This window comes from Sander vitreus, chromosome 16, assembly GCF_031162955.1.
Source record: "Sander vitreus isolate 19-12246 chromosome 16, sanVit1, whole genome shotgun sequence".
Lineage (NCBI taxonomy): Eukaryota > Metazoa > Chordata > Actinopteri > Perciformes > Percidae > Sander > Sander vitreus.
The window spans coordinates 6,358,759-6,382,096 of record NC_135870.1 but is presented as its reverse complement, the minus strand read 5'-3'; the positions used below and the strand labels follow the sequence as shown (position 1 = coordinate 6,382,096).

The 23,338-nt window shown below is 41.0% G+C and overlaps 1 protein-coding gene across 5 annotated transcripts in view; it reads left to right on the top strand.

Annotated features, from left to right (window-relative positions):
• mast4 (microtubule associated serine/threonine kinase family member 4) overlaps nucleotides 1-23,003 on the top strand; it is a 94,929-nt gene extending 71,926 nt beyond the window's left edge. For 2 of the 5 annotated variants that reach the window (XM_078270684.1, XM_078270688.1), the window contains 24 exons: nucleotides 773-842; nucleotides 1,548-1,626; nucleotides 2,489-2,643; nucleotides 2,741-2,816; nucleotides 2,907-3,116; nucleotides 3,779-3,880; nucleotides 4,378-4,510; nucleotides 5,595-5,656; nucleotides 5,777-5,868; nucleotides 6,146-6,354; nucleotides 6,460-6,598; nucleotides 7,313-7,445; nucleotides 7,536-7,701; nucleotides 9,859-9,960; nucleotides 10,557-10,679; nucleotides 11,177-11,286; nucleotides 11,887-12,008; nucleotides 12,851-13,065; nucleotides 13,601-13,801; nucleotides 14,258-14,484; nucleotides 14,713-14,847; nucleotides 15,021-15,157; nucleotides 15,835-16,019; nucleotides 16,111-23,003. In XM_078270684.1, the coding sequence (XP_078126810.1) occupies nucleotides 773-842; nucleotides 1,548-1,626; nucleotides 2,489-2,643; nucleotides 2,741-2,816; nucleotides 2,907-3,116; nucleotides 3,779-3,880; nucleotides 4,378-4,510; nucleotides 5,595-5,656; nucleotides 5,777-5,868; nucleotides 6,146-6,354; nucleotides 6,460-6,598; nucleotides 7,313-7,445; nucleotides 7,536-7,701; nucleotides 9,859-9,960; nucleotides 10,557-10,679; nucleotides 11,177-11,286; nucleotides 11,887-12,008; nucleotides 12,851-13,065; nucleotides 13,601-13,801; nucleotides 14,258-14,484; nucleotides 14,713-14,847; nucleotides 15,021-15,157; nucleotides 15,835-16,019; nucleotides 16,111-19,805 (6,878 nt within the window). In that variant the 3' untranslated portion in view covers nucleotides 19,806-23,003. The remainder of the gene's footprint in view (nucleotides 1-772; nucleotides 843-1,547; nucleotides 1,627-2,488; nucleotides 2,644-2,740; nucleotides 2,817-2,906; nucleotides 3,117-3,778; nucleotides 3,881-4,377; nucleotides 4,511-5,594; nucleotides 5,657-5,776; nucleotides 5,869-6,145; nucleotides 6,355-6,459; nucleotides 6,599-7,312; nucleotides 7,446-7,535; nucleotides 7,702-9,858; nucleotides 9,961-10,556; nucleotides 10,680-11,176; nucleotides 11,287-11,886; nucleotides 12,009-12,850; nucleotides 13,066-13,600; nucleotides 13,802-14,257; nucleotides 14,485-14,712; nucleotides 14,848-15,020; nucleotides 15,158-15,834; nucleotides 16,020-16,110) is intronic. The other 3 variants (XM_078270686.1, XM_078270685.1, XM_078270687.1) reach the window with 3 other exon arrangements.
• The last annotated feature ends 335 nt before the right edge of the window (nucleotides 23,004-23,338 follow it).

The window sequence follows — 23,338 nt, the reverse complement described above, 5'->3', positions numbered from 1 at the left end:
TTGACATAATATAGCCAAAATATTCAACTTTGTATCCAATTCAGATGCTAAAATCCTTGTACTGTACATGCTTTTAATCTCCAGCATCAACTAATGCAAAGCGCTTTTTTTTTTTGGCCTACCCATGACAATAAAAGGTCTGCATTGGGTCTAAAGCTAAGAAGTTTGATCATATAACACCTGTCCTGATGTCTTTGCATTGGCTTCTTACTACACCATGACGTCCTTTATGTTCTCTTGATAATGATTATTTGAAGTTTCCTACAATAGATTTAAAAGATTGCTTATCAAGCTCCTCTTTTTTTATATATATATATAATCCTGTTCTTATATTAACATTATCGCCTCTATGTTTGGGATTCTGCCTGTATGTTAGTGTATTTGTACCTGTAAAGTCTCATAGTATTTCTAATGTTCTATTTTAACCTGTAACGTGTGCAGATACTCTTGTGCACTTTTGTGCAGTTTTGTGCCTTTTCCAGGTTTACTGGTTTACTATCACTACATGTCTCAGAAGTTTAACCGTTTAGGATCAGTGAGAAGCATATTAAACTACACCGTACGCTGCCATCAGGCATCACACGTTTGACATTCAGACACATCTTGGCATGCTGTGAGGCATTTAAAAACAAATTCGCTAAAACATACTGTTTGACAATTACTAGCAAATGGAAGGTAGGATAAGAGATGACATTTGACATTAAGACAACAGGCTTTCTGTTTTTCTAGAAAATGTCCACAAAATGTGTTTTATGTTGTGTTTTTGTTGCAGGAACAAGCCCACAAGACAGTCCTAGAAATTTCTCTCCTAGTGCCTCTGCTCATTTCTCCTTTGCACGAAGGTATACACAACCATGAATATTTACTTGATTTGCAGCTGAACACATCAGCCAGTAAAGACCAGAGGGAGACTTATCAGATACAGATTCATTCAAAATAAAAAAGAAAGTATGCTGTGCTCCGAGTTGTAGCCCTTCATCAATGTCAGCCAATAAAGTCCTTCATATTTTCTCTAAATTTTAAGCTTATTTAGTATATTTCTAGTTCCAAAAACATCAATGTTATTTATTTTATACCATTTCTCAACATGATATCATGTAATTGTATTTTTATTACAATCCACAGTCATTGCTACAGAGCAGACAGGTAACTTCATGTCAGGCTTTTATTTACCTTTTGAATTTTCATTTGTCACACATGACTACATTAGTACATTATTAGTTTTTTTCATAAGAAGTTTTCTTTTAAATCATCTGGCATCTAGTTTCAGTTCTACATTCAGTTCTTGTTTCTCTCATTTCTGCTTTCCCATGTCGTGTTACTAATAGAATCATTTTGAACAACAGCAAAGATTAATCTATAACCATGTTTTCATTAGGATTGTAGAAGGCAATTTACATGTTTTGAATACAAACATGGAAATTATGCATATTTCATGTTTCTAAAGGCAAATCTGTCTTTGAACAAAGCACATTTTTCTCACTGGCTAGCATCATAACTAATCGTTCATTTATTGATTGAGTTCATTCTTTGCTGTTGTGTGACAGGACTGATGGTCGCCGCTGGTCGTTGGCCTCCCTTCCATCCTCTGGATATGGAACCAACACGCCCAGCTCCACCGTCTCTGTAAGCATCATGCACTCACCCAGTCTGACACAACAGGTCAGCCTAATCCATCCTCTACCAACCAAACTTTTCTTCACTTTCCCCTGGAGTAAGAGCGGATAGCTTACAGGAACATCGCAGCTGTTGTGCTGTGTTAAAAAAGGTTCAGAGAAGAAAAAGGTGCTACCATAACGCTGGCTCTTCCGTGTCTGCCCTTCACAATAAAAGCCCTGCTTAAATTCACTCAGAGCATTTCGCTAAGAGGAAACTCAATAATAAGCCATTTTGCCAACACTAAATATCAAACAAAAGCCAGACACTATATTGTATTTAGTTGCTGTGAGCTGTAAATTCACCACTTCTAAACAGACGGCAGAACATAACTTAATCTCGGAGTGTGGAGATAGGTCTTGCATTGCCAGACCTATCTCAGAGCTGACCAGGCAAAGACAGCAGTCTTCATCAGACTGACTCTGGGTCGGGTTAATTAAGTGTGCTGCTAACATTACCATCGGCAGAATACCCGACGAGACGAGTATAGCACCGCCGTCATTAAACGCTGACTGTGGCAATATCAGAATGTATTGTTGACTAAAAGACAAAAAACACTAAAACTCTTTATTTTCATTGCCTTCCCCCATTTCTTAGCAATACCACAGGCCAAGCAATTGGCCCATTCCAAACAGGTGTATTTAGAGCGGGCACCACACTAGCTTCGGCTAAACAGAACAAAATATATCAACATAACGGAGTACTTGAAATCGGTCTCTGTCCACTTGAATTGGGAAAAACTTGCCACTTCATGTTTTTTTTTATCCACACAAAAAAAATGCCATCTATTTTTTTTCTTTTCATGTTGAATATATATGTGTTTCATTTCCAGTCATCCTGTTCATCACAGGAGAAGCTGCACCAGCTGCCCTTCCAGCCTACGCCTGATGAACTGCACTTTCTCTCCAAGCACTTCTGCACTGAGAGTATCTCCGGGGATGAATGCCGCAGAGCGACGGCCATGCGACCCCGCTCACGCAGTCTCAGGTATTTGTTTACCTCTGCAGATCATCCTCACGTGGTAATGCATTCGTTGGACATCGTTGCCACTCAGATACTGATTTTACTCCCATTTATATTTCAGCCCTGGAAGATCTCCATCATGTTTCGACCATGAGATTATCATGATGAATCACGTCTACAAGGAGCGGTTTCCTAGAGTAAGAGCTCACAATACGTTTGCTACAGCCGCGTCTGGCCATTAATTATCTTTTGCATTACCAACTGACACCTTCCCTTTCTTCCTGCAGGCCACAGCTCAGATGGAGGAAAGGATTCAGGACATCATCCGCAGCAACTCTCCAGAGAGCGTCCTCCCTTTGGCAGATGGTGTGCTCGGCTTTGCCCACCACCAGATAATTGAACTGGCCCGTGACTGTCTGGAGAAGAGCCGGCTAGGACTCATTACCTCCAGCTACTTCTGCGAGCTCACTGACAAGCTGGAGAGGCTTGTTCAGGAGGTGAGCACGTCTTCTGAAATCATAGAGATGTTTTCAAAGACATTACACCAATAAAAAAGCATGAACATGTTGTGGAAACAGTGTTGAAAATGTGCCGTTTTAGTTCTTTACAGCAGGAGGACCAAGCCCCAGTTTGTGCTTCTCATGTATTAAATTACATTTGAGTCACAGAACTAAGCAAAATATTTAGTCTGTTGCAAGATAATAAAAAAAAGGTTATGAACTTCTTACTCAGGTTGCAAATAATATTTTTCTATTCCAGGTAGCTGTACTTTCTCATTAAGGAATACACAAGCAAAATAGTAATGTCATTTTGTGAAAGAAAAATCAATACCAATATACTTTTTCACATTGTACATATTGAGCAAGGGCATATGTTATTACTGGCTACCATCTTTGCTTGGATTAAGTAAAAAAAAAAAAAAAAGTATCATCTAGATGGTCAAAAGAGCCTTTCAGGATTCTGGAAATAACTTCAGAATAGTAAGTGTTGTTAAATGACCTTCTGGGTTTTCAAAGATCACTGGATAAATCAGATGTTTAGAGCTCAAACGTGACAGTCATACACAAGAGGCACAAACTGTGATACAGGAGGAACATGCTGCATTTTTCCAGTCCACGATAACATGTTAAAAACTGAGATCTTGTATCTTGCTGTGTAGTCCACAGAAAGATCAGAAAGCGAGGAGGTAAACTTCATCAGAGAGCTGGTGAAGAAGATCCTCATCATCATAGCCCGACCTGCTCGACTGCTGGAATGCCTGGTATGTTTCGTATCGCTGAACAACTTCTGAAATTTACTGTATGTTTACCCCTGTAATTATCAGTGTGCCACGGATCTTTTGTATTACATTTTTGAATATAACTCTTATATTCTTATTACAGGTTTAGATGTTTCTTTTATGAGTGCTTTTCAACAGGAAGTAGATCAGAAATTTTATATTTTAGCATGTCTCTTTATACGTGTGAAACTAAAATAGCTAGTAGTCGTACCTGCCAATGTTAGAGCAGTGCAAAGGTGTATTTATCTACCTTGAGCAGAGCTGCCACTTGATCCCTTTGACAGCCTACTGTATAATTCACATAAACTATGATAATGTCATAATTCATCAAACCTTCAAACTGCTCACTAAGACTTATAAAAGGCATCTGTGAGTGTGTCTAAGTAAAAAACCACAGAAAACAAAAACTACAGATTTGTTGTTTACCTTCTTTTAAAACATTGTTCATATACTATAAGTGTGCTGCTGTGTGTGTTCAGGAGTTTGACCCAGAGGAATTTTACCACCTTTTGGAGGCCGCAGAAGGACACGCTAAAGAGGGCCAGGGCATCAAAACGGACATCCCTCGTTACATCATCAGCCAGCTGGGACTCACAAGAGATCCTCTGGAAGGTATGGGAAGTGTATGGTCCTCATCATGGATTATACATTACAAACCACTCTGGTTAGAGCTGCTGGCATTCTCAAACAAGATGCGTAAATGGCATAACGGCATGAAATGTTATTATGAAAAATGGGGGAAAGTTCAGTTATTCCACCATTAATGCATTTAATTTGGCAGTTGGAAGCAAATCATAGTAATCTAGTTCCTTCTCTAGGGTTTGTAAAGAATAAAAATAATAAATTGTACTTCCAGAAGTATCCGTGCATTCATTGCACTCTTATCTTATATAACCATCCATTGAAGTGCTGAGTATTACATTTGTCAGTGATGCTGTAAAGGAACACAAGGAAACCGTTGTGGTGAGGCTGTAAAGGAATGAAGGAACTAAAAGACAAAGATACTTTTGACTAATGTCCTTAGTACTGAACAGACACACTTTCTAATGACCCTCTGTCTCTCTAGATTCAGTAACAAACAACATTCATTATGACTAATTAGAAAGGAATGGCCTCCCCAAAGACCTTTTACAGATCCACACAGGCTGGCTCATCAGCCAATATCTCCATTCATTTCCCCCGAGTGTCTCCTGTGTTTCGTTTGCCCAGTGCCTTGTGTGCCTGAAGCGAACCTTACAAGGAAGGACAGATGTTAAATAGCAGTGGAAATGTGTTTACAGGCTCTCTGGGGACGAGACAAACACCCCACTGTGAAACTACACACATTGACTTTGGCATGATTGCACACAAACACACACAGAAAAAAAGTAAAAGATGCAAGGTGGTTTTTAATGAGCACTTCTAGAGTGGTGATTTTCAAAATGTGTTTGTGTTGCAACATCTTATTTCCGCCCCATTTATTCTCAATTCAGATTATCTTGGAGTCAGCACCTCAAACCTAATAGGTTAATAAAGGCTGCTGTTTTTTGTTTTGTTAATAAGTCCTGATTTCTCAGAATTTATGTAACTTTTGTTTCAAAAACTGCACTGCAGAACATGTACATGTGCCTCGCATTAAGTTATAGATTTATGATATACTAGCAACTATTTTTTTATATTGAAACAGCTTCTTTTTTCTTTCTTTATTTTCCTGTAGAAATCGCTCAGCTGACCAGCTGTGACAGCGGGATTGCAGAAACACCAGAAACGGACGACTCTGTAAGCATTCAATTTGTCTTCATTGATCTACTCCATCCATCTTTACCGCTGATGTATCAGCAAAGTCCAGATTTTATCTTTTTGATTTGTTTTAGCATTTGTCTCTCTTCTTGCCCTCAGTCTCACAGCCTCAGCACAGCCTTGCGGTGCCGGCGTAAACCCTGTGAATTGGACTTTGAGATGACAAAACTCATCAGCAATGGTGCCTATGGGTAAGGACATCTTATTTTATATCTGATTATCTAATTTCTGATGGTATATGGTTTGTTACAGCCCCAACAATTTCAGTTAGAACTGACCTTTTCTCATCTTGTTTTGAGTTATCTCCCTTGCATATTGCCTCCTCCCTCTCTGTTTCCACCAGACATTATTAACAATATACAATAAAACAAATTTGATCAACCCCAATTGGACAACTTGTTCTTCCAAGTGGAGTGGTTTTAACATCTGTTATTTCCGCCAGCTAACAGTGAACTTTTTATTCCACAGAGCTGTTTATCTGGTTCGGCACAAGGAAACGAAGCAGCGGTTTGCCATGAAAAAGATCAACAAGCAGAACCTGATTTTGAGGAATCAGATACAACAGGCCTTTGTGGAGAGAGACATCCTTACCTTTGCCGAGAACCCTTTTGTGGTGTCCATGTACTGCTCCTTTGAGACAAGGCGGCACCTGTGTATGGTCATGGAATATGTTGAAGGTCAGCAGCTAGGTTTTTTTTAGTGCATAGTGCTGCGGCTGAAAGCAATTTGAACAGTGTCTCCTGTGTGTTCTCTCAATCACATCAGTCCATTGATCTTTACAGGTGGAGACTGTGCAACCCTTTTGAAGAACATGGGTCCCCTGCCTGTGGATATGGCCAGGATGTACTTTGCAGAGACAGTGCTGGCTCTGGAGTATCTCCACAACTATGGCATCGTCCACAGGGACCTCAAACCAGACAAGTGAGACCTCGCAAAATTTTAGTGATGAACCCATAAAAAATTATCACCTGATCTCCGCAGTTCCCTACAGCTCTACAGAGCGCTTTAGTGTCTTTCATCTCATTGTTTTGGTTTTCCAGCTCGCAAAATTACTGTTATTTTCGCTATAGTTTTGCTATAGTTTCATCTTGAGTTGTTTCCATCAAAAAAAGCTCAGAAAACCAACTGTACTCTACTTGAAACTCGAGTGAAGATAATTACCTCTTCTGAAGAGTCCATCATGTTTTTTTAATCCTCCGTGTCCTCCTTGGCTACTAACAACTGTGTGGAGGAGGGTTGGGGGGGTGTGCGCAATCACGGAAGGCTTGTGTATCATGTGGATGCGCTGGCAGTTTTGTTGTCATTACTTAGAATTCCCCATGGGGGAGACAGAAACTATGCACTATAGCTTTAAATGAAATGTTGCATGCAGGAGTTTTACTTGTAATAGAATACTTTTTACATTGTGGTATTACTACCGTTACTGAAGTAAAGGATCTAACACTTCTTCCACATTTTTATAATACAAGAAATACTACTAGGAACACAAGTAACCTGTGCAGCCATTGATAATGATCACTGTCTGAAACCTTGACTACCTAAATGTTTACTGACTGTTGTTTTTCATTATCACAATTTATTGTAACGTTTTCATTATTGTCCTCCTTGCTCCCCCCACACCTGTCTTCTTCACAGTTTGCTGGTTACATCAATGGGACACATTAAGCTGACAGATTTTGGGTTGTCCAAAGTTGGGCTGATGAACATGACCACGAACCTGTATGAGGGACATATAGAGAAAGATGCAAGGGAGTTCTCTGATAAGCAGGTACATCTTTAAATTTAATTGACGGTAGTGACAATACATTTCCCACAAACTACATCATGTTCAGAATATTTCTTGTATTTTAATTATTAGGTATGTGGAACCCCAGAGTATATTGCACCAGAAGTGATCCTGAGACAAGGCTACGGGAAGCCGGTGGACTGGTGGGCGATGGGCATCATCCTCTACGAGTTCCTTGTGGGCTGTGTGCCTTTTTTTGGAGACACACCAGAGGAGCTGTTCGGACAGGTCATCAGTGGTCAGTGTTACCTCCCTTTTCTTCTCAGATGATGTAACGTTTCTGTAATATTCTTTTAATATTTTTGTTAAACAATGACTGATGCTCAAACCTTACTGATAGATGTGTGATCCACAGTCCAACGCTATCGGTTAGCCTTCGATGCAAACAGATTTTCTTGCAGATTTTAGTAAATTAAGCTTTTTATTTCTCCCAACCATTACATGTTGTTTTTTTTTAATTACAGTGCATAGCATGAAATTTCACTGAGACATAAATTGTTTAAAATAAAAATGAACTGCCTTATTTTTAATCACCTAATCTGTTCTTTGATGTTTGTATTTAAAGATGAAAATTAACTATACTTATGTATTTGTGTCAGTTTACCGAATATATTTTAAATAGTTTCACAGCATCTGGCTCGTAGATTCTGTTGAGCATATGAGGAGGAATTCCCAAATCTCATTCAGATATGAATTAAACATTTACATAGTGACCACATGGAATTAGTCGGTGTGCATATTTCGCAATTTATTGGAGACTGAGATTTCCCTGAGGGCCAGTAGCAAAACAGATGGCAGTAAGTGGAGTCAGCTTGACTTTAGACCTCAAGTGAAGTTTTAATAATTCTGATAATATTACTTTGTTCTCTTCTTGTAGTCTCATGGCGACAAGCAGCACAGAGAAAATCTTAATCTTGAAAACAAGAGCTTTTATCTTGTCAGCGGTGTGGCTCAGATGAATTGTATTATTTGGAGTTGATGAATAACAGCCTCTATCTATGTCAATCAAATTGTACCAAGCCTCTGAGAGTGACTGTTAATTAAAGTGGCCTGAACACACTGAATGCATGCCACCGTGGCCTTAGGCCGCGCATACATATTCATAGCTCCCCTCCCAAATTTGATTAAAATGGGGACAAATGGTGCACAGAGCAGACAATCAGCGTGGCGCAGACATACTTTGCTCCCCTTTTCATTGCTTATCCATGAGGCTTTTCGCTAAAAGCTAGAGCACATGTAAATTGTCTCATTCATCATTTTGCTCAAATCCTTAGCACTAACTCAGTATTGTCTGACTTTGCTGGTGAAGCAATTTTGAACTGCGCACTTCAGAGTAGAGTGTTACAAATGTCACAATCAGGTGAAGGTATTCAATAAAATAGAATTATAAAATCTTACATACCTTTATGCTTGTAATGTTATTGTTCCTATAAACAGATTTCTCTTTACAAACAATAAAAGATGCGCTTGCAGCATGGAGGTAGAAAACTCAGTGCTTAGAAATCAACAACTTGCTGCAAACTTAGATGTAAAAGTATATGTGGCACTCATCCTCGCTTTTCACATTTTTATATTGACATCTGTCTCTGCTCTAGCTAGCTAATATGACAAATAAAATTCTAGTCATAAATAGCAGCTCGTAGCAGTGAAAATGCTATCCAAGACTACACAAAGTCAGCTCTACAGAAATAACCTGTGTGTGTCCCAAACCACAAAATCTGTTGTTTACCTGCTGCACAAGTAACTGATATAATATTCTGGATATTACATGTCTGAAAATTCTGCTGTTGACTGTCAAACTATACCAGAAATTAGATATATGCCACATGTTACGTGAGTTCAAAACCTCGTAGAATTTAAATTTAACAAGTATTATTTCTCAGCCACACAGAATCATGAAGAGACTCTGCACACCTGTAAGTATAGGTGATGCATTTTCCCTAAAAAGCCATCAGTGTGCATCTCTATCAGCTTGTCACCAAGTCACACACTGACATTTTCAACTCATGTCAAATCACCACACTTGGTTATAGAGCCTGACAAACATTTGCTAAATTTATTTAACAGCTACAAACACATATTAACAGTGTGAGCTGTCTTACATTAAAACATTGTCTCTCATCAGTTTCTGTGCAAATTCACCACCTTTTACCAGATTGCTAAATGCAAACAGCTAATTATGTTCTGTAGTAAGGCATTAAAGCCTGTTTTTTTTTTACTCCCTGTGTTAAGGTGACGTTACTCTGAAACACATCTATGTATTTCCTGAGCAAAGCCTGATGTTGTCCAACTCCAAAACCACAACTTACTAAAATAATAGCAATTGAGCTTCATGGGTTTCTTGTTTGTCGGAATATTTTTTAATTCAAACTGATTGCGTGCATTGTGTTTACAGATGAGATCAACTGGCCTGAGGGAGAGGATGCCCCACCTCCTGACTCTCAGGAGCTCATTACCTTGCTCCTCCGCCAGAATCCTCTGGAAAGGATGGGTTCAGGTACAAACAGTAACTCGGTTAGGACCAGAGAGGCTCAGCAGGCCACCATCAATTCCCATGCGACCCTTTGTGCCACCTCAGCACCGCTCATAATTCCAAGTCACCCGGGAAGAAATTGAGGTCATCCAACAGCAGAGCAGTTTATCCTGTGGCCTCCTCACCTCTTCCCTTTGATCAATTGCAATTAGTTCCTTGCATGATCAGGCACTAAACGTGTGTAGATCTGTGGACTGCAAAAGTGGCCATGACCTGGGACAAAGAGGGAAATCGGAGGGATGCACATAGCCGGTTCAGTCCGGGGACAGCTTGACCTTCTTGTTCACGTAGCTCTCCCCTCGACAGACTGCCATTCACCAAATCTCCAGCTGTTACACGAAAGGTCACAGGCAGGAAATTGTCCTGCATAATTTATAGTCATGATATGGGTTTGGCCCGCAGCCACAAGGGAAAAGGAAAACATAGCGTAAGCGTTTCTTCACCTCCTGTGTCTCTCTGAGCCATTCATTGTTGAGGCCCAGTGTTTTCTTCACCAGCAATTTTAACATTTGTCCTAAAAATTGTATTCAAACTACTTTTTCTACTTATTTCGTCTGCAGGCGGAGTTGCCGAAGTGAAGCAGCATCAGTTTTTCGACAACCTGGACTGGAACAGCCTGCTGAGGCTTAAGGCTGAGTTTATTCCTCAGCTGGAGTCTGAAGATGATACCAGCTACTTCGACAGTGAGTTATCTAATCAAATCATCAATTTTTCTCAATGGATTAGTTTACTGTGTCCATAGAGCCGCTTAGAATTCATAGAAAATATATGCTCCTGATAACTTACGATCTCGCCTCATAATCATGTTTAGAAGTTTTCTATTTGCTATTTTGGTCACACCTGGTTCTGGAAGTAAAAGTCCCATTAATGTTTCCCATAGACAATATTATGTGGATAATTTCTATGGCTTGTATCCTCATTACATAATATAAATATATATATATATATATATAGACAAAATATTACCACAAAATATCTGTTTCTTTGATAAAAAAGTTAAAGGTGCACGCTTGTTTACATACAAAATCCAAGGTAGAAGTTACCTATGACTCCCAAGGTGCTGACAAGAACCATTCAAACACCAAGCTTTAAATCACCATTTGGCACTACCTGAAACAACTGAGTGCAATAAAAAATAAAAAAATAAACATCTAAAATCTAAACCTCCCATCATCCCCAGCCCGCTCTGAGAGATACCATCACCTGGAGACAGAGGAAGAGGATACAAATGATGAAGACTTCAATGTGGAGCTGCGGCAGTTCTCCTCTTGTTCTCACAGATTCTCTAAGGTGTGTCTCCTCAAATTTCTCAGACTAACACATATTCATCATCATTAACGCCAAAGATGTTAGTAATGTAAATTAGTTGATGCCCTCATCTGTCCTGCTCCTTTTCTCATGGGAAAGAAAGCATGAGCAAGTGGTATTTCATATGGAAATGTCTGTCTAGAAAACACAACCCGCTGTCCCTCCACCCATACAGTATTAAATGTAGATTTCGGCTTTGCATATATTTTCCGCTTGCTAATCAGATCTGTTTCTTTTTTCTTTTTTTGTAATGTGGAACACAATACACAATACAGTCATACAAGCTGGGAGTCATTGTTGTGCTGCATTGCAGTATGCTTCCCGCTCACATCAAAACAAAGCATTACAGTGTCTCAAAAAGCAGTGGGGCGTCTTGGAGGAAGTGTTGAGCTGCACTGAATCTTTTTTCCTCAGCTGCACCTAAAACTCCAAGCTTGTAAGACATGATGAAGTCTGCATAAACACAGACAGCACAGTGTTTCTGCTCTGCCTCTGAACATGTGTGTTTTTAAATATAATTTTGCCTTTATAGCCTGCATGTACTGACGTGAATCATTGTTTTTGTTTTTTTGTGGTTGTCAGGTTTACAGCAGCCTGGATTTGTCCCGTGGGCACCTGGAGGAGAAGGGAGAGACGGAGGGGAAGAAGAGTGAGAGCCCACTGACTGTTGACTCTCTCAGCTGGACACCAGACTTTGCTGAAATGTATGCTTGAAACTTGCATTCATTAAACCTCTGCACATAAACACAATACAGAATGAAGCAGAGATTAAATAAGCAGTTCAGTACATAAAGCTTGAATTCAGATATCACATTAAACACCAGATGAAAAGACCTTTTTGTTTACAGACAGAAATAGTAACAGAAATGTAATCCTTTTTGTAGAATGTGGCCAGCCACTGCTGGTTAAAAGAAGACCTTTGTGTTGGAAGGGATAGTTTGGATCTTTTGAAACGTGGTTATATGAGGTACTTATCCATAGTGTATTAGCTACAGTAGATGGTGGTCAGCAAGCCCCCAGTTTAGAGAATCAGACAGGAGTGCAGAAGCTAAGCAATGTACTGCTGTGAACGGGGGCAGCAGGTAAACATATTTTAGCCGCCTAAAAAACATATGTTTAAGTGTATGTCATATTCAGAATATTTTTCACCGCTTTACCTTGCCGTCCAACAGACCTTTACAGCGGGGAACTGAAACCTTTATATTCATCTATTCAAAACTACCAGTCTCCTTTGATTGACTGACTAATTGTTTTACCTCACAGAACACGGGAGTTGCTGGTCTATCACTGCCTCAATAAGTTAGGTTTTGTTATTGTGTGACTTTGGTGTTTTAAAGGGTTAGTTTGGATTTACCAAAGTCACACAATAAAATAGACAAACTAGCCGATCGAGGTAGACCAGCAACGCCAGTGTTCTGTGAGGTAAAAATACTGTTTTTGTCAAAGTAGTCTAGTCATTCTTAAGTAAAGCTATCCATGACATTAAGATAAACAGTATATTCAAACTTATTACAGGAAGTAAAAATCTGTTCTCTCCTTCCACCAGGCCCTCGCTGTCCCACTCTACAGACGCAGACGGTCTGAATCAGGGCCCTCTTCCCAACTTGTTGCCAAAGTTTGCCATCTCAGCAGAGAGTGAAGGAGACGAGACCTCAGGCCTCGGTGACCCCAGCAAGACCTCCTTCTCCACCGGAGAGCTCCTGCAGGATGAGCCTGACGCTACCACTCCAGGCAGCACCCACAGTGGAGCCACGCTCTCTGGTACGAAATGACAACTACTGTATATAATACATGTTCATGCAAGTTCTAAAGTCCATGAAACAATAAAACTACAGAAGTGTATTCTGTTAGGACTAGTGTAGAATATAAGTCAAGCTACTTTGATAGCCTAGGAATACTTAAAGGAATAGTTTGATGTTTCTGTAACAATGCAAATTTGCTTTCTTGCCGAGAGTTAGATGAGAAGATTGATAGCACTCTCAAATCGTTTCTCTAAATATGAAGCTATGGTCATTAAATATATTATTCCATCCAACTTATATATATATATATATATATATATATACACACACAATAATTAACTCCAAGCCAAATAATATACTTTAGAAATTTTGTTAAGTTCAGAAAGAGCCATGCTAGCCGTTTCCCCCTGCTTCCAGTCTTTAATCGATACATTTAAAAAGTGAAATTCAAATGATCAGGATGCTTCTCTAGCAGCAACCACTGCTAAATACTGTCAGTATTTGTTTGGTATAGTTGTGTGCTTCACTCCATGCTCAACTTTTGTAATAATTAGGAAGCTTCTCAGAACATCTGGACCAGTTGACACCCAGAGGTGAGGGGGTGGAGAGCCCTGACAGTACCAGTCATACCTCGGCAGACCAGGGGGCTCAGACTAGCTCTCTGCGGCCTGAGAGTGCTGCAGAGAAGACCGGAGCTGTGGCAAAAGTCCCAAAGTCTGTCTCAACTGGTGCCCTGTCCCTCATGATCCCTGGGGGTAAGACGAAGAACACACACTGACGTGCAGACACGTGTACACTCAAAAATATGATGCATTTTGTAGAAGGTTGAAGTATGTCAGAGCAACGTTATAAGAATTACAATAAGAGCAACAGACTTAATTCAAAAAGAAAAATAGATAAAAGCATGCTATATAGATCTGTGCAAAATTGGCCCAGCATGACACCTGCTGGGAGTTCCATTTTACAGAGTAGCTGCGGGCAAGTAGCCGAGTACAAGCCGCTAACAAGGAAAGTAAGCAGGCAGGGCAGGAGCGAGAGGTCTTCACTGCTGCAAGAGTGAAATCCCGTTAGTTTCACCCACACCAGGAGCAGCATAAACTGGGCTCATGAGCTTTATAGACGCACTGCACTATGGACATGAGGGCTAGTCAAGGTCTGATTGATTGAATAAAAGAACCTGCTCAGGTGGTGATGAACTCTTACTTTTCCAGATATCTTCGGGGTGTCTCCGCTGGCCAGCCCCCTCTCTCCGTACTCCCTCTCCTCAGACCCGTCCTCACGAGACTCCTCTCCAAGCCGAGACTCCTCCCTCTGTACCACCAACCCACGGCAGCCCGTCGTCATCCACAGCTCAGGGAAGAAGTTTGGCTTCACACTGAGGGCAATCCGGGTGTACGCTTGTGACGGTGACATCTACACCGTCTACCATATGGTCTGGGTAAGGAGTTTTTCAGCCTGTAGTAGACTGACTGACACCAGAGAAGATACATAAACCTATAAGGTTCAGTAAAGTGCTGTCAGTCACCGGAATCTGATTCCCCCTCATGGGTCCATGTAGTGATGATGATGCAGGATAACGGGCGTCAGAACTGTCCAATTAATGGGCTTTAAAGAAAAATAGATGAAGATGATAATAATACATGTCTCTTATGTGTCTGTTAATCAGAATGTAGAAGACGGTGGTCCTGCACATAAAGCAGGACTCAAAGCTGGAGACCTCATTACTCATGTGAACGGAGAACCAGTTCACGGTCTTGTCCACACTGAAGTGGTGGAGCTCCTGCTCAAGGTAAATGACAATGTATGTTTATCCTTAAACTGCAGCTAACAAATTCAGTTAAACTCTAAATTGAACAGTCCTGCAGTCTGACTTAAGTTTTAATCTTTCAAATATGCACATAAACCACAATAATGCAGTAGTAAACCTTGTTTTGGATAAAGAATGTCCCCTAAAGTTTCATCCTTCTTTTTCAGAGTGGTAGCAAAGTGGCCATCTCCACAACCCCCTTTGAAAATACTTCGATAAAAACTGGTCCAGCCAGGAGGAACAGCTACAGGAGCAAGATGGTGAGATGTGCCAAAAAGCCCAAGAAGGAGAAGACACCAGAAAGGTACAAATCTTCTACGGAAACATAGATTTTATTTACTGTAGATGTAAAAAAAAAAAAAAAAAAATGTTTTGGATTTAATCTTAAATGTCCTTTTTATACCTATGTGTTTGGGGAGTAAATGATCTGATTTCAAGTGTGTAGACGTTACTATGTTTCCTGTTAGCCTCTAGGGGGCAGCTAGATAACACTGAGGGAGTTTTGAACATGTGAGTGCCTACAGGATCAAGGATTAAAGGAGACTGGAAATGTGCAGGATGATGTGAGAAAAGCAAATAATGCAATAATATAGAAATACAAGGGCAAAATTGTACCTACTCATTACAAATAATTTCTTAGGTCTAAGAAATGAAGTAAAAACCAAAAGGAGCACGTTTATGTTGAGTCAAAATGCAACTCTTTTTTTGTTTTTGTGTACTGCATGTTTGTTTGTTTTTTTCATTCCTGCAACTACAACTGCTAAAAGCAATTAAGGAAGTAATTCATTACAAAAAATGTAAGGAAGTAGTGAGTAATTGAAGGTCATTTTAGTTGTACTATTAAGTAGTACTAATGTCCTTTATTAGTAGTTATTATACTCTACAGTTGTGTGGTTGTATTGTTTTATAAAGGCTTTTAACAACAGGCAAAGGAGTCTGGACTGATTTCTTTTTTCGTTGTCTTACTTTGCTTTTTTCCAGGCGCCGCTCCCTTTTCAGGCGTTTCGCCATGCAGCCCTCTCCTCTCCTGCACACAAGCCGCAGTTTCTCCTCTCTCAACCACTCTCTGTCATCTGGTGAGAGTCTCCCTGGCTCCCCCACCCACAGTCTCTCCCCTCTTTCCCCTACTGCTACCTTCCGCCACACACCAGACTTCACCCAGTCAGGTGGAGATTTTAACTAAGAAATTGTTCATTTCATTTCATATATAATATGTTAAATTACTGATATCCATTTTTTTGTCCTTTTTACTTCCAGGTGGCAACTCCTCCCAGAGTAGCTCCCCCAGCTCCAGTGCTCCAAACTCCCCTGCAGGCTCAGGCCACATTCGTCCCAGCACCCTCCATGGCCTGGGCCCCAAACTGCCAGGTCAAAGGCTTCGCCAGGGGCGCCGCAAGTCTGCCAGCAGCATTCCCCTTTCTCCTTTGGCTCGCACACCTTCACCAACCCCCCAGCCAACATCTCCTCAGCGCTCACCCTCTCCCCTTCTCAGTGGGCACCCTGTTGCCATTTCCAAGACGAACCAAGCCAAGATACATTCCCCACCCACAATTGTACGTCATATTGTGCGCCCCAAAAGTGCTGAGCCACCTCGCTCTCCCCTGCTAAAACGTGTCCAGTCTGAGGAGAAGCTGTCCCCCTCTTACACAGGAGATAAGAAGCACCTGTGTCCCAGAAAACACAGCCTGGAGGTGACCCAAGAGGAGGTGCACGATGAGGAACTGAGGCCTGCGGAGCGGGATTACACCATCTTGCAGAGTGTGGAAGAAACATTCTGTGAGCCGCTGGCAATCAACCGTATTCGACCTGTTGAGCAGGGCTGCTTAAAGAGGCCCGTCAGTCGCAAGATGGGCCGGCAAGAGTCTGTTGAGGAGCTTGACAAGGAAAAGCTTAAGTCTAAGATGGTTGTAAAGAGACAGGACTGGTCAGAGAGGAGGGAGTCTTTACAGAAGCAAGATGCCCTGCGTGAATCTGACTCATCCCCCTTGTGTGGTGATGACAGGGATGAAACTTTTCTGGTCCGAGGCCAAAACAAAACCCAGAGCATCCCAGACTCTGGCCCTAAGGAGGCCAAAGCTGCTAGCACAACCCTCAAAGATGTGCTATATAAGAAACTTAACACACGTGTCTCTGAGGGCATCGCTGAAACATCTGGCGGCTGCTGTGAAAGTGACGGAGGACTCAGATCAACTCTCTGCTCTATTCACCCCGAGTGGCAGCACTCCAGACAGGGTAAAGATAACATGAAGCCAGACAGATTGGACTTCAAAGCTCCCAACATTGAGTTCACTAGGAAGAGGCTGTCGTTTGAAGAACGAGAAGACTGCATGTGTCGGTTGTCCTCCAGCATCCACGAGAACCTGCACTTTGGCTCCACCAGGTCTAAGAGCCTCCAGCTGGACACGGCCATGTCTCATGAGCACATGAAAACAGGGCTGGGAAGTGTTCACTCCAGCCCGGAAGGTCTGTCCCCCAAGCTTTTCTCCGGTAGAGGAGAGAGCGCTGTGGAAAAACTACAGCTCATCTCCTCCGCAGAGTCTCCGCTTCGAAAGACATCTTCTGAATATAAACTTGAAGGACGTCACGTCTCCTCTCTCAAACCTCTGGAAGGCACCCTGGATATTGGTCTGCTCTCAGGGCCCAGAGTCTCGAAAACAGAAACCTGTTTATCTAAGATGGCGGAGAACACAAGCGACGGTGTTGCTTTGAGTCCTCCAATTTGGCTCCAGACCCCTGCTGAGAGACAAATAACCATCCCCCAACTGAAAACTACAGACAAGCTGAAGAGCCCCCTGACTTGTTCGACAAGCCCTGAAGCTGTTTCTTATCTAAATAGCATAGTTGCCTCCAAAGATCAGTCAAATAATGCTGCCACAGAGGTGAAAATCAGTACAACTAGTGAGAAAACACAGGATAGACATAGTGAATCAGTAAAGGCTCAAACCAGTAAAGTAGAGGCCTCAAGCTTTACTGTTAAACAAGAGAGCAGGACGGGTATAAAGTCCACTTCCTCACTGGCTCATGAACACAGAGGCCCTCGACACAGCTCCCACTTCTCCTCCTGTGGAAAAACACCCTCCATACGGGAAGTCAGCAATGAAGATCAGGAGGATGAAGTGGAGCAGGAAGTCACACCACACACTACATCACCATATACCGACAGCTGCAAGACAGTAGTCTCTTTGACTTCAGCAAAGCTGGAGGTGGACATTAAAACTGCAGAGACTCCGGCTACAGCTGCCAGCGAACCATTACCTGTGTCACCAAAGCAGAGTATAAACTGTGGTTTGGATACAAGTCAGCATCAGAGCTGTGAGAGAAAAACAGCTACTGCACAGAGCTCAAACCTGACCTCTGTTACTGAAGTGACTGTACAGAACAACTCTGCATCTGTACGCGTTTCAGAGAACAAGCTTTCTAAACAGCAGCCGTTGACCATCTGCTCTTCAAATACAGAAACGCAGGCTTCTATCACATCTGCTTATGTGCACGGAAATAAAACCTGCGGTTTAAAATCAGAAGATCGGGACTGCTCGGAAAGATCTGTTCGTAACGGTGTGCAATCTAACAGATTAGCTGTGAAAGTGGTCAGTGATACAGGCAGCTCAGGCTCAAAGGAGGACATCAACACCTGTGTCGCATTTGCTAAAGTGGAGGCAAACCCAAAAGTGGAGCAGAAGAGAGAAGTTTCTACAGTAAACATGGTCGCCTCATTAAATAATGTTACACTGAGCGTAAATCAAAAGGATGACGCTGTTGGTGCAATAGATAGTAGTAGCATGTTGCTGCAGAAAAAAGAGGATCCCATCTCACCAAAGACAAAGAATAAAGACAATGTGAAACATTCAGAGCAGCAATCAAAAAACTATCCAGCTGAAAAAGCACAACACAAATCATCTGATTCAGAATACTTCACCAATAAAAAAGATGAAACAGTTATCAGTGTGAAAGAAAACGCTGCAAAACAGAAATGTTCATCCTCAGCAAATGCAAATGAAAATGTGTGGATTCCCAAAAGTAAGTCAAGGCCTGACCCACAGCCTGTACCACACACCGCTGTGAAGACGGAGACAAAAGCGCTTGAAGTGAAATCTCAGAGTGCGGCTCCTCCTGTCCCAGCAGTCAAGGGCAGTCCAAATTCAAAACAAAGAGATCTGTCTAAAGAATCTGCACTCACCACTTCAAACATTCAAGTAACCCATGACTCTAAACTGAAAGAAGCCTCGTTGCCATCCAAGCTGGAGGAATCTGTGCAGCTGACACATTCTACCACTCTTGCTGACGTGAAGCAAAGAGAATCCCAGCTCAAAAGCTCTGTAGCAACCTCAGCTCATACAGTTAAAGAAAACACAGACTCAAAGCTAAAATCACCCTCTCCTAAAACTGCCCCTTCATCGTCAACTCTAAAAACTTCTGTAGCTCCAACGCCAGTTATTAAACAAAGTCTTGATGCCAGACATAAAGACCCCTCACCCAAAAATCAAGCCCCGGTCGTTGGAAACAACCATGGCTCAAAACCAAAAGAAGTTGCTTTATCTCTTACTGCACCTCAACATCTGCTGCCATCAGATGTTCCCTCCCAGCCTGATCCGCCACCAGTGCTGCCGAAACCTGCAGTGAAAAAAGAAACCCCGAGCAGTGGCGTCCTCTCAGGCAGGATCTCCAGCTGTGCACCCCAGGAGACTGTCGTCAAGGTATCCAAGGAAAACCCCAAGTCTGAAACGCTCAAAACGGACAGTCACAAGGGCCCGGATACCAAAACCACTACCCCTGATAAACAGGTGTCCTCCAGCAAGAAGGAGCCGGCTGAGAGGAAGAAAAAAGAGGCTGTTCAAGAGGTCACGTCTGCACAGAAAAACACAAAAAACGCATCCAGAGCTGCTGCCTCTGACAGAGACACTGGCAGGAAACAGCAGAAGGAGTCGCCACGTAGTTCTAGTAACAAAAAGTAAGGAGGGAAGTTAAAATAATGTCCGACATTGTCGCTCCAGAGAATCCACATGTAATATAATGAAAGAAAATGGTTTGTGCAAACATCATCATGCCTTCTTTTTTTTTTGAGGACCGGGCAAGCTGTTACATGCTGGTAGAGAGGTGTGTGTGTGTGTGTGTGTGTGTGTGTGTGTGTGTGTGTGTGTGTGTGTGTGTGTGTGTGTGTGTGTGTGTGTTTAATAAGATGACGTATGACAACACGTGTAGATGTTTCTAGGTCTGAATGTAGGCAATCATTTGCTGATAATTTCTGGTAGTTTTTACATCAAGAGGAATGTTTGGAAGTTTTGTTTCTGCTTTGTGCAATCAGTATGTCAGAGGCAGCAGGGAGGAGCCTTACACAGGTTGGGATGTACTGTAGAGTCAGTGCCATAAATAATTTTTAATTGCACTCTTACTTCTAGACTCGGAGGACCTAAAGTCTTTTAATGCAGAAGACCACTCAATTTTGCTCAGCAATTCAGTTCAGTGTAATCTGATTATTGTTATGTTGGGTTTTTGTGCAGTGGTACACAGAGGGAATGCCCTGTGCGTTTCACCTTAAACTTAACCTAAAATCCTCTCACGGTTCTAGAAATCATAAATTAGTGAAGGGGCCTTAAAATCATGGGAAATAAAAAACTTGCTGTTCTTAGCAAGGTGTGGTGTTTATTCACATTCCTCTGACATCTGTACATATATTTTTGATTTTTATGTAATATGGTGTAAATATGATAACACTGTAAAACTGGGATTCATGGGCTTCCATGATTGTCATTTGTATTATATGTATAGATTTTGCAATGCCATTTGTTTGTATGCTCAATATTAAGAGTATCTGCTTGATAACTCTGTGGTCTAAAGTAAGCTACTGTGATGTATCTCGTCAAAGACATCCTCTTCTTTGTGACATGTTCCAAAATGAACTTGTCAAGAGAGAAGAAAAGGCATCAGGGGGTAACTGGGCTTTTCTAAAAATGTAGCATTATATAAGAAAACTGTGAGGGCTGTCAGCTTTTCCCAAGAATGTCTTTATTGTTGATGTGTTTGCTGGCTGACCACAGTTTAAAGGGATAGTACACTTTTAAAGTGAGGTTGTATGAGTCAGTGTATTACTTACAGTAGATGGCGGTCAGCACGCCCCCAGTTTGAGACACTGGAAGCTAAGCAATGTAGTGCTGTGTACAGGGAGAGCAGCAAAACGTATTTCAAGACGCCCAAAAAAAAAGGACCACCTAAAAAAATCAATATTATTTAAGTGTACACTATATTTAGAATATTTTCAGTGCTTTACCTAGCCGTCAAACAGCGCATTTACGACAGGGAACTGAAGCTGTTACATCACTCTCTTCAAAGCCACCAGACTCCTTTGACAAAAACAGTAATTGTACCTCTGTAGTTGCTGGTCTACTGCTGCCTTGATCGGTTAGTTTGTGTTTTTGTTATTGTGTTTTAGAGGGTTAGGAACTAAGAAAACTAACTAACTAACTAAGGAAGCGGTAGACCAGCAACTCTATGCGAGGTAAAATGTTTTTTGTCAAAGAAGTCTGGTAGCTTTGAAAAGACCATAGATGTATACAACAGCTTCATTTCCCCGATGTTAAGGGCTGTCTGACAGCAAGGTAAAGCAGGGAAAGTAAGGTTCTAATATAATGCTCTTTTTAGGTGTCTTAATAAAATGTTTTGCTGTGTGGCCCTGTCCACAGCTTAGCTTCTGATAGACTATGGATGTGTAACTTATACAACCCCACTTCAAAACATCCAAACTATCCCTTTAGAGAGTGTACAATATGAACTATTGTGTTTGATTAATGAGATGAACCAGGTGTTCGGTTTGCCAGTAATTACTGCAGTAGGTTTCTGAAGGCTTTGGGCATCACCCTGGTTATGTCCACGTCTGTGCAGAGTGATGTAAGATCAATCTCGTGAGTAAGATAAGGTTACAAGTACACAGAGAGCTTCACCGTCAGGGTTTCAATGTCAGGTTTTAGGTCTCAGTGTTGTTTAAGTCGTGTGTGTGTGTGTGTGAGTGTTTCGATGTTTTAAAGGACTCATCATAATGAGCAGCAGCTGGCTTAAAGCTTCACCTGGATAAAGATTTTATACAATGAATCCTGATTATTCGCATTGCATAGTTCATGTGCACAACACACATTTGATGTTAAATACTTGGTACTATACATATAGTCGTATATCTGCATTCACTTTTTGCAATTTACTTGCACGCGCGCACACACACACACACACACACACACACACACACACACACACACACACACACACACACACGTGTTTCTATACGGTAGATGCCTTTAAATTGCAAACCCTAAATGACAACCAGGAGGTAGCCTAGGACATTAGGTAATGCAGTATTTTCTCTGTTGTGCTGGCTATGTAAAAACCATACTCTTGTCTACTACGTATACTCTTATGTTGATGAGTTAAACATGACACAGAATAAAGTTTATCTAAATAGCATACTGTATCCCAGAAGAAAACTGAAACGTGAGATTGATTGCAGAGATTTTAATGTTAAAGTAGTCTGTTTACTCGCATTAGATAGTTAATGTATTGCTAAAGTAATGTGAGAGAACAAATGCACCTTAATGTTTGCCAATATTCAGTTCAAAGGGTGAGAAGAAGAGTGAAAGTGGAACTGATAATGGTTTATGAATTCCCCTCTCATCCTGACTTCAGATTTAAATGAATCACTGAATTTTATTTGAACAAACTGAACTTACTTTTTCCCCCTGTGACAACTCAAAGCACATTCAATGTTTGTTTACAAAGCATCATGGATGTATATTTTGTATATTGTTGATTTGCCAAATCTATGTTCTGTGTCAACGATAATGTTTATAGTAATGTGAGACTTTGCTCCCTGCCTCCAGGATGTTTAATAAGAACATTTGTTTGAGCTGTAATCAGTGTCTTTTCACATGTCAGGTTCTTCTTTCTCTTTTCAGTTCTCTTTTTTCTTTCTTTCTCTGTGCAAAACTAGTATTAGATGAACTTGCTTTCTATGGTTTGTCTTTTAGAATATGTGCAATAAAAGTGTTTTGAGTTTTGTATTTTGCCCAAGGAAAGCTCTATGGATGTCATAGATGTTGTATATTAAAACAGATATTTATACTTCTAATGTTACGTAATACTGAAAATAAAATGGAATTATAAATTAATCTTTTCAGTCCTCTTTTGATACATGGCATGGTCTGCTTAGATTAACCTAAATTTGATATTTTGTCAAATGAAACCAAACAAAGATCAATGATAACTTTAATTTACAAGTCCATAATTTCTGAATGAAAACAAATTTTTATCAGTCAGCTTTTTTGGCCAAGTAACACGTGTGAACACGTACAAGGAATTTGACTCAGGCTTTTTGTTGCTCTAAGTGTACATACAGAGAAAGATATACAGCTAAAAACAAGGACAGCAGGCTGAACAAAGGTAAACATTTAACTACTATAAACATTTGACTACCGTGTACAGATATTCATTTGCATGTTGTACG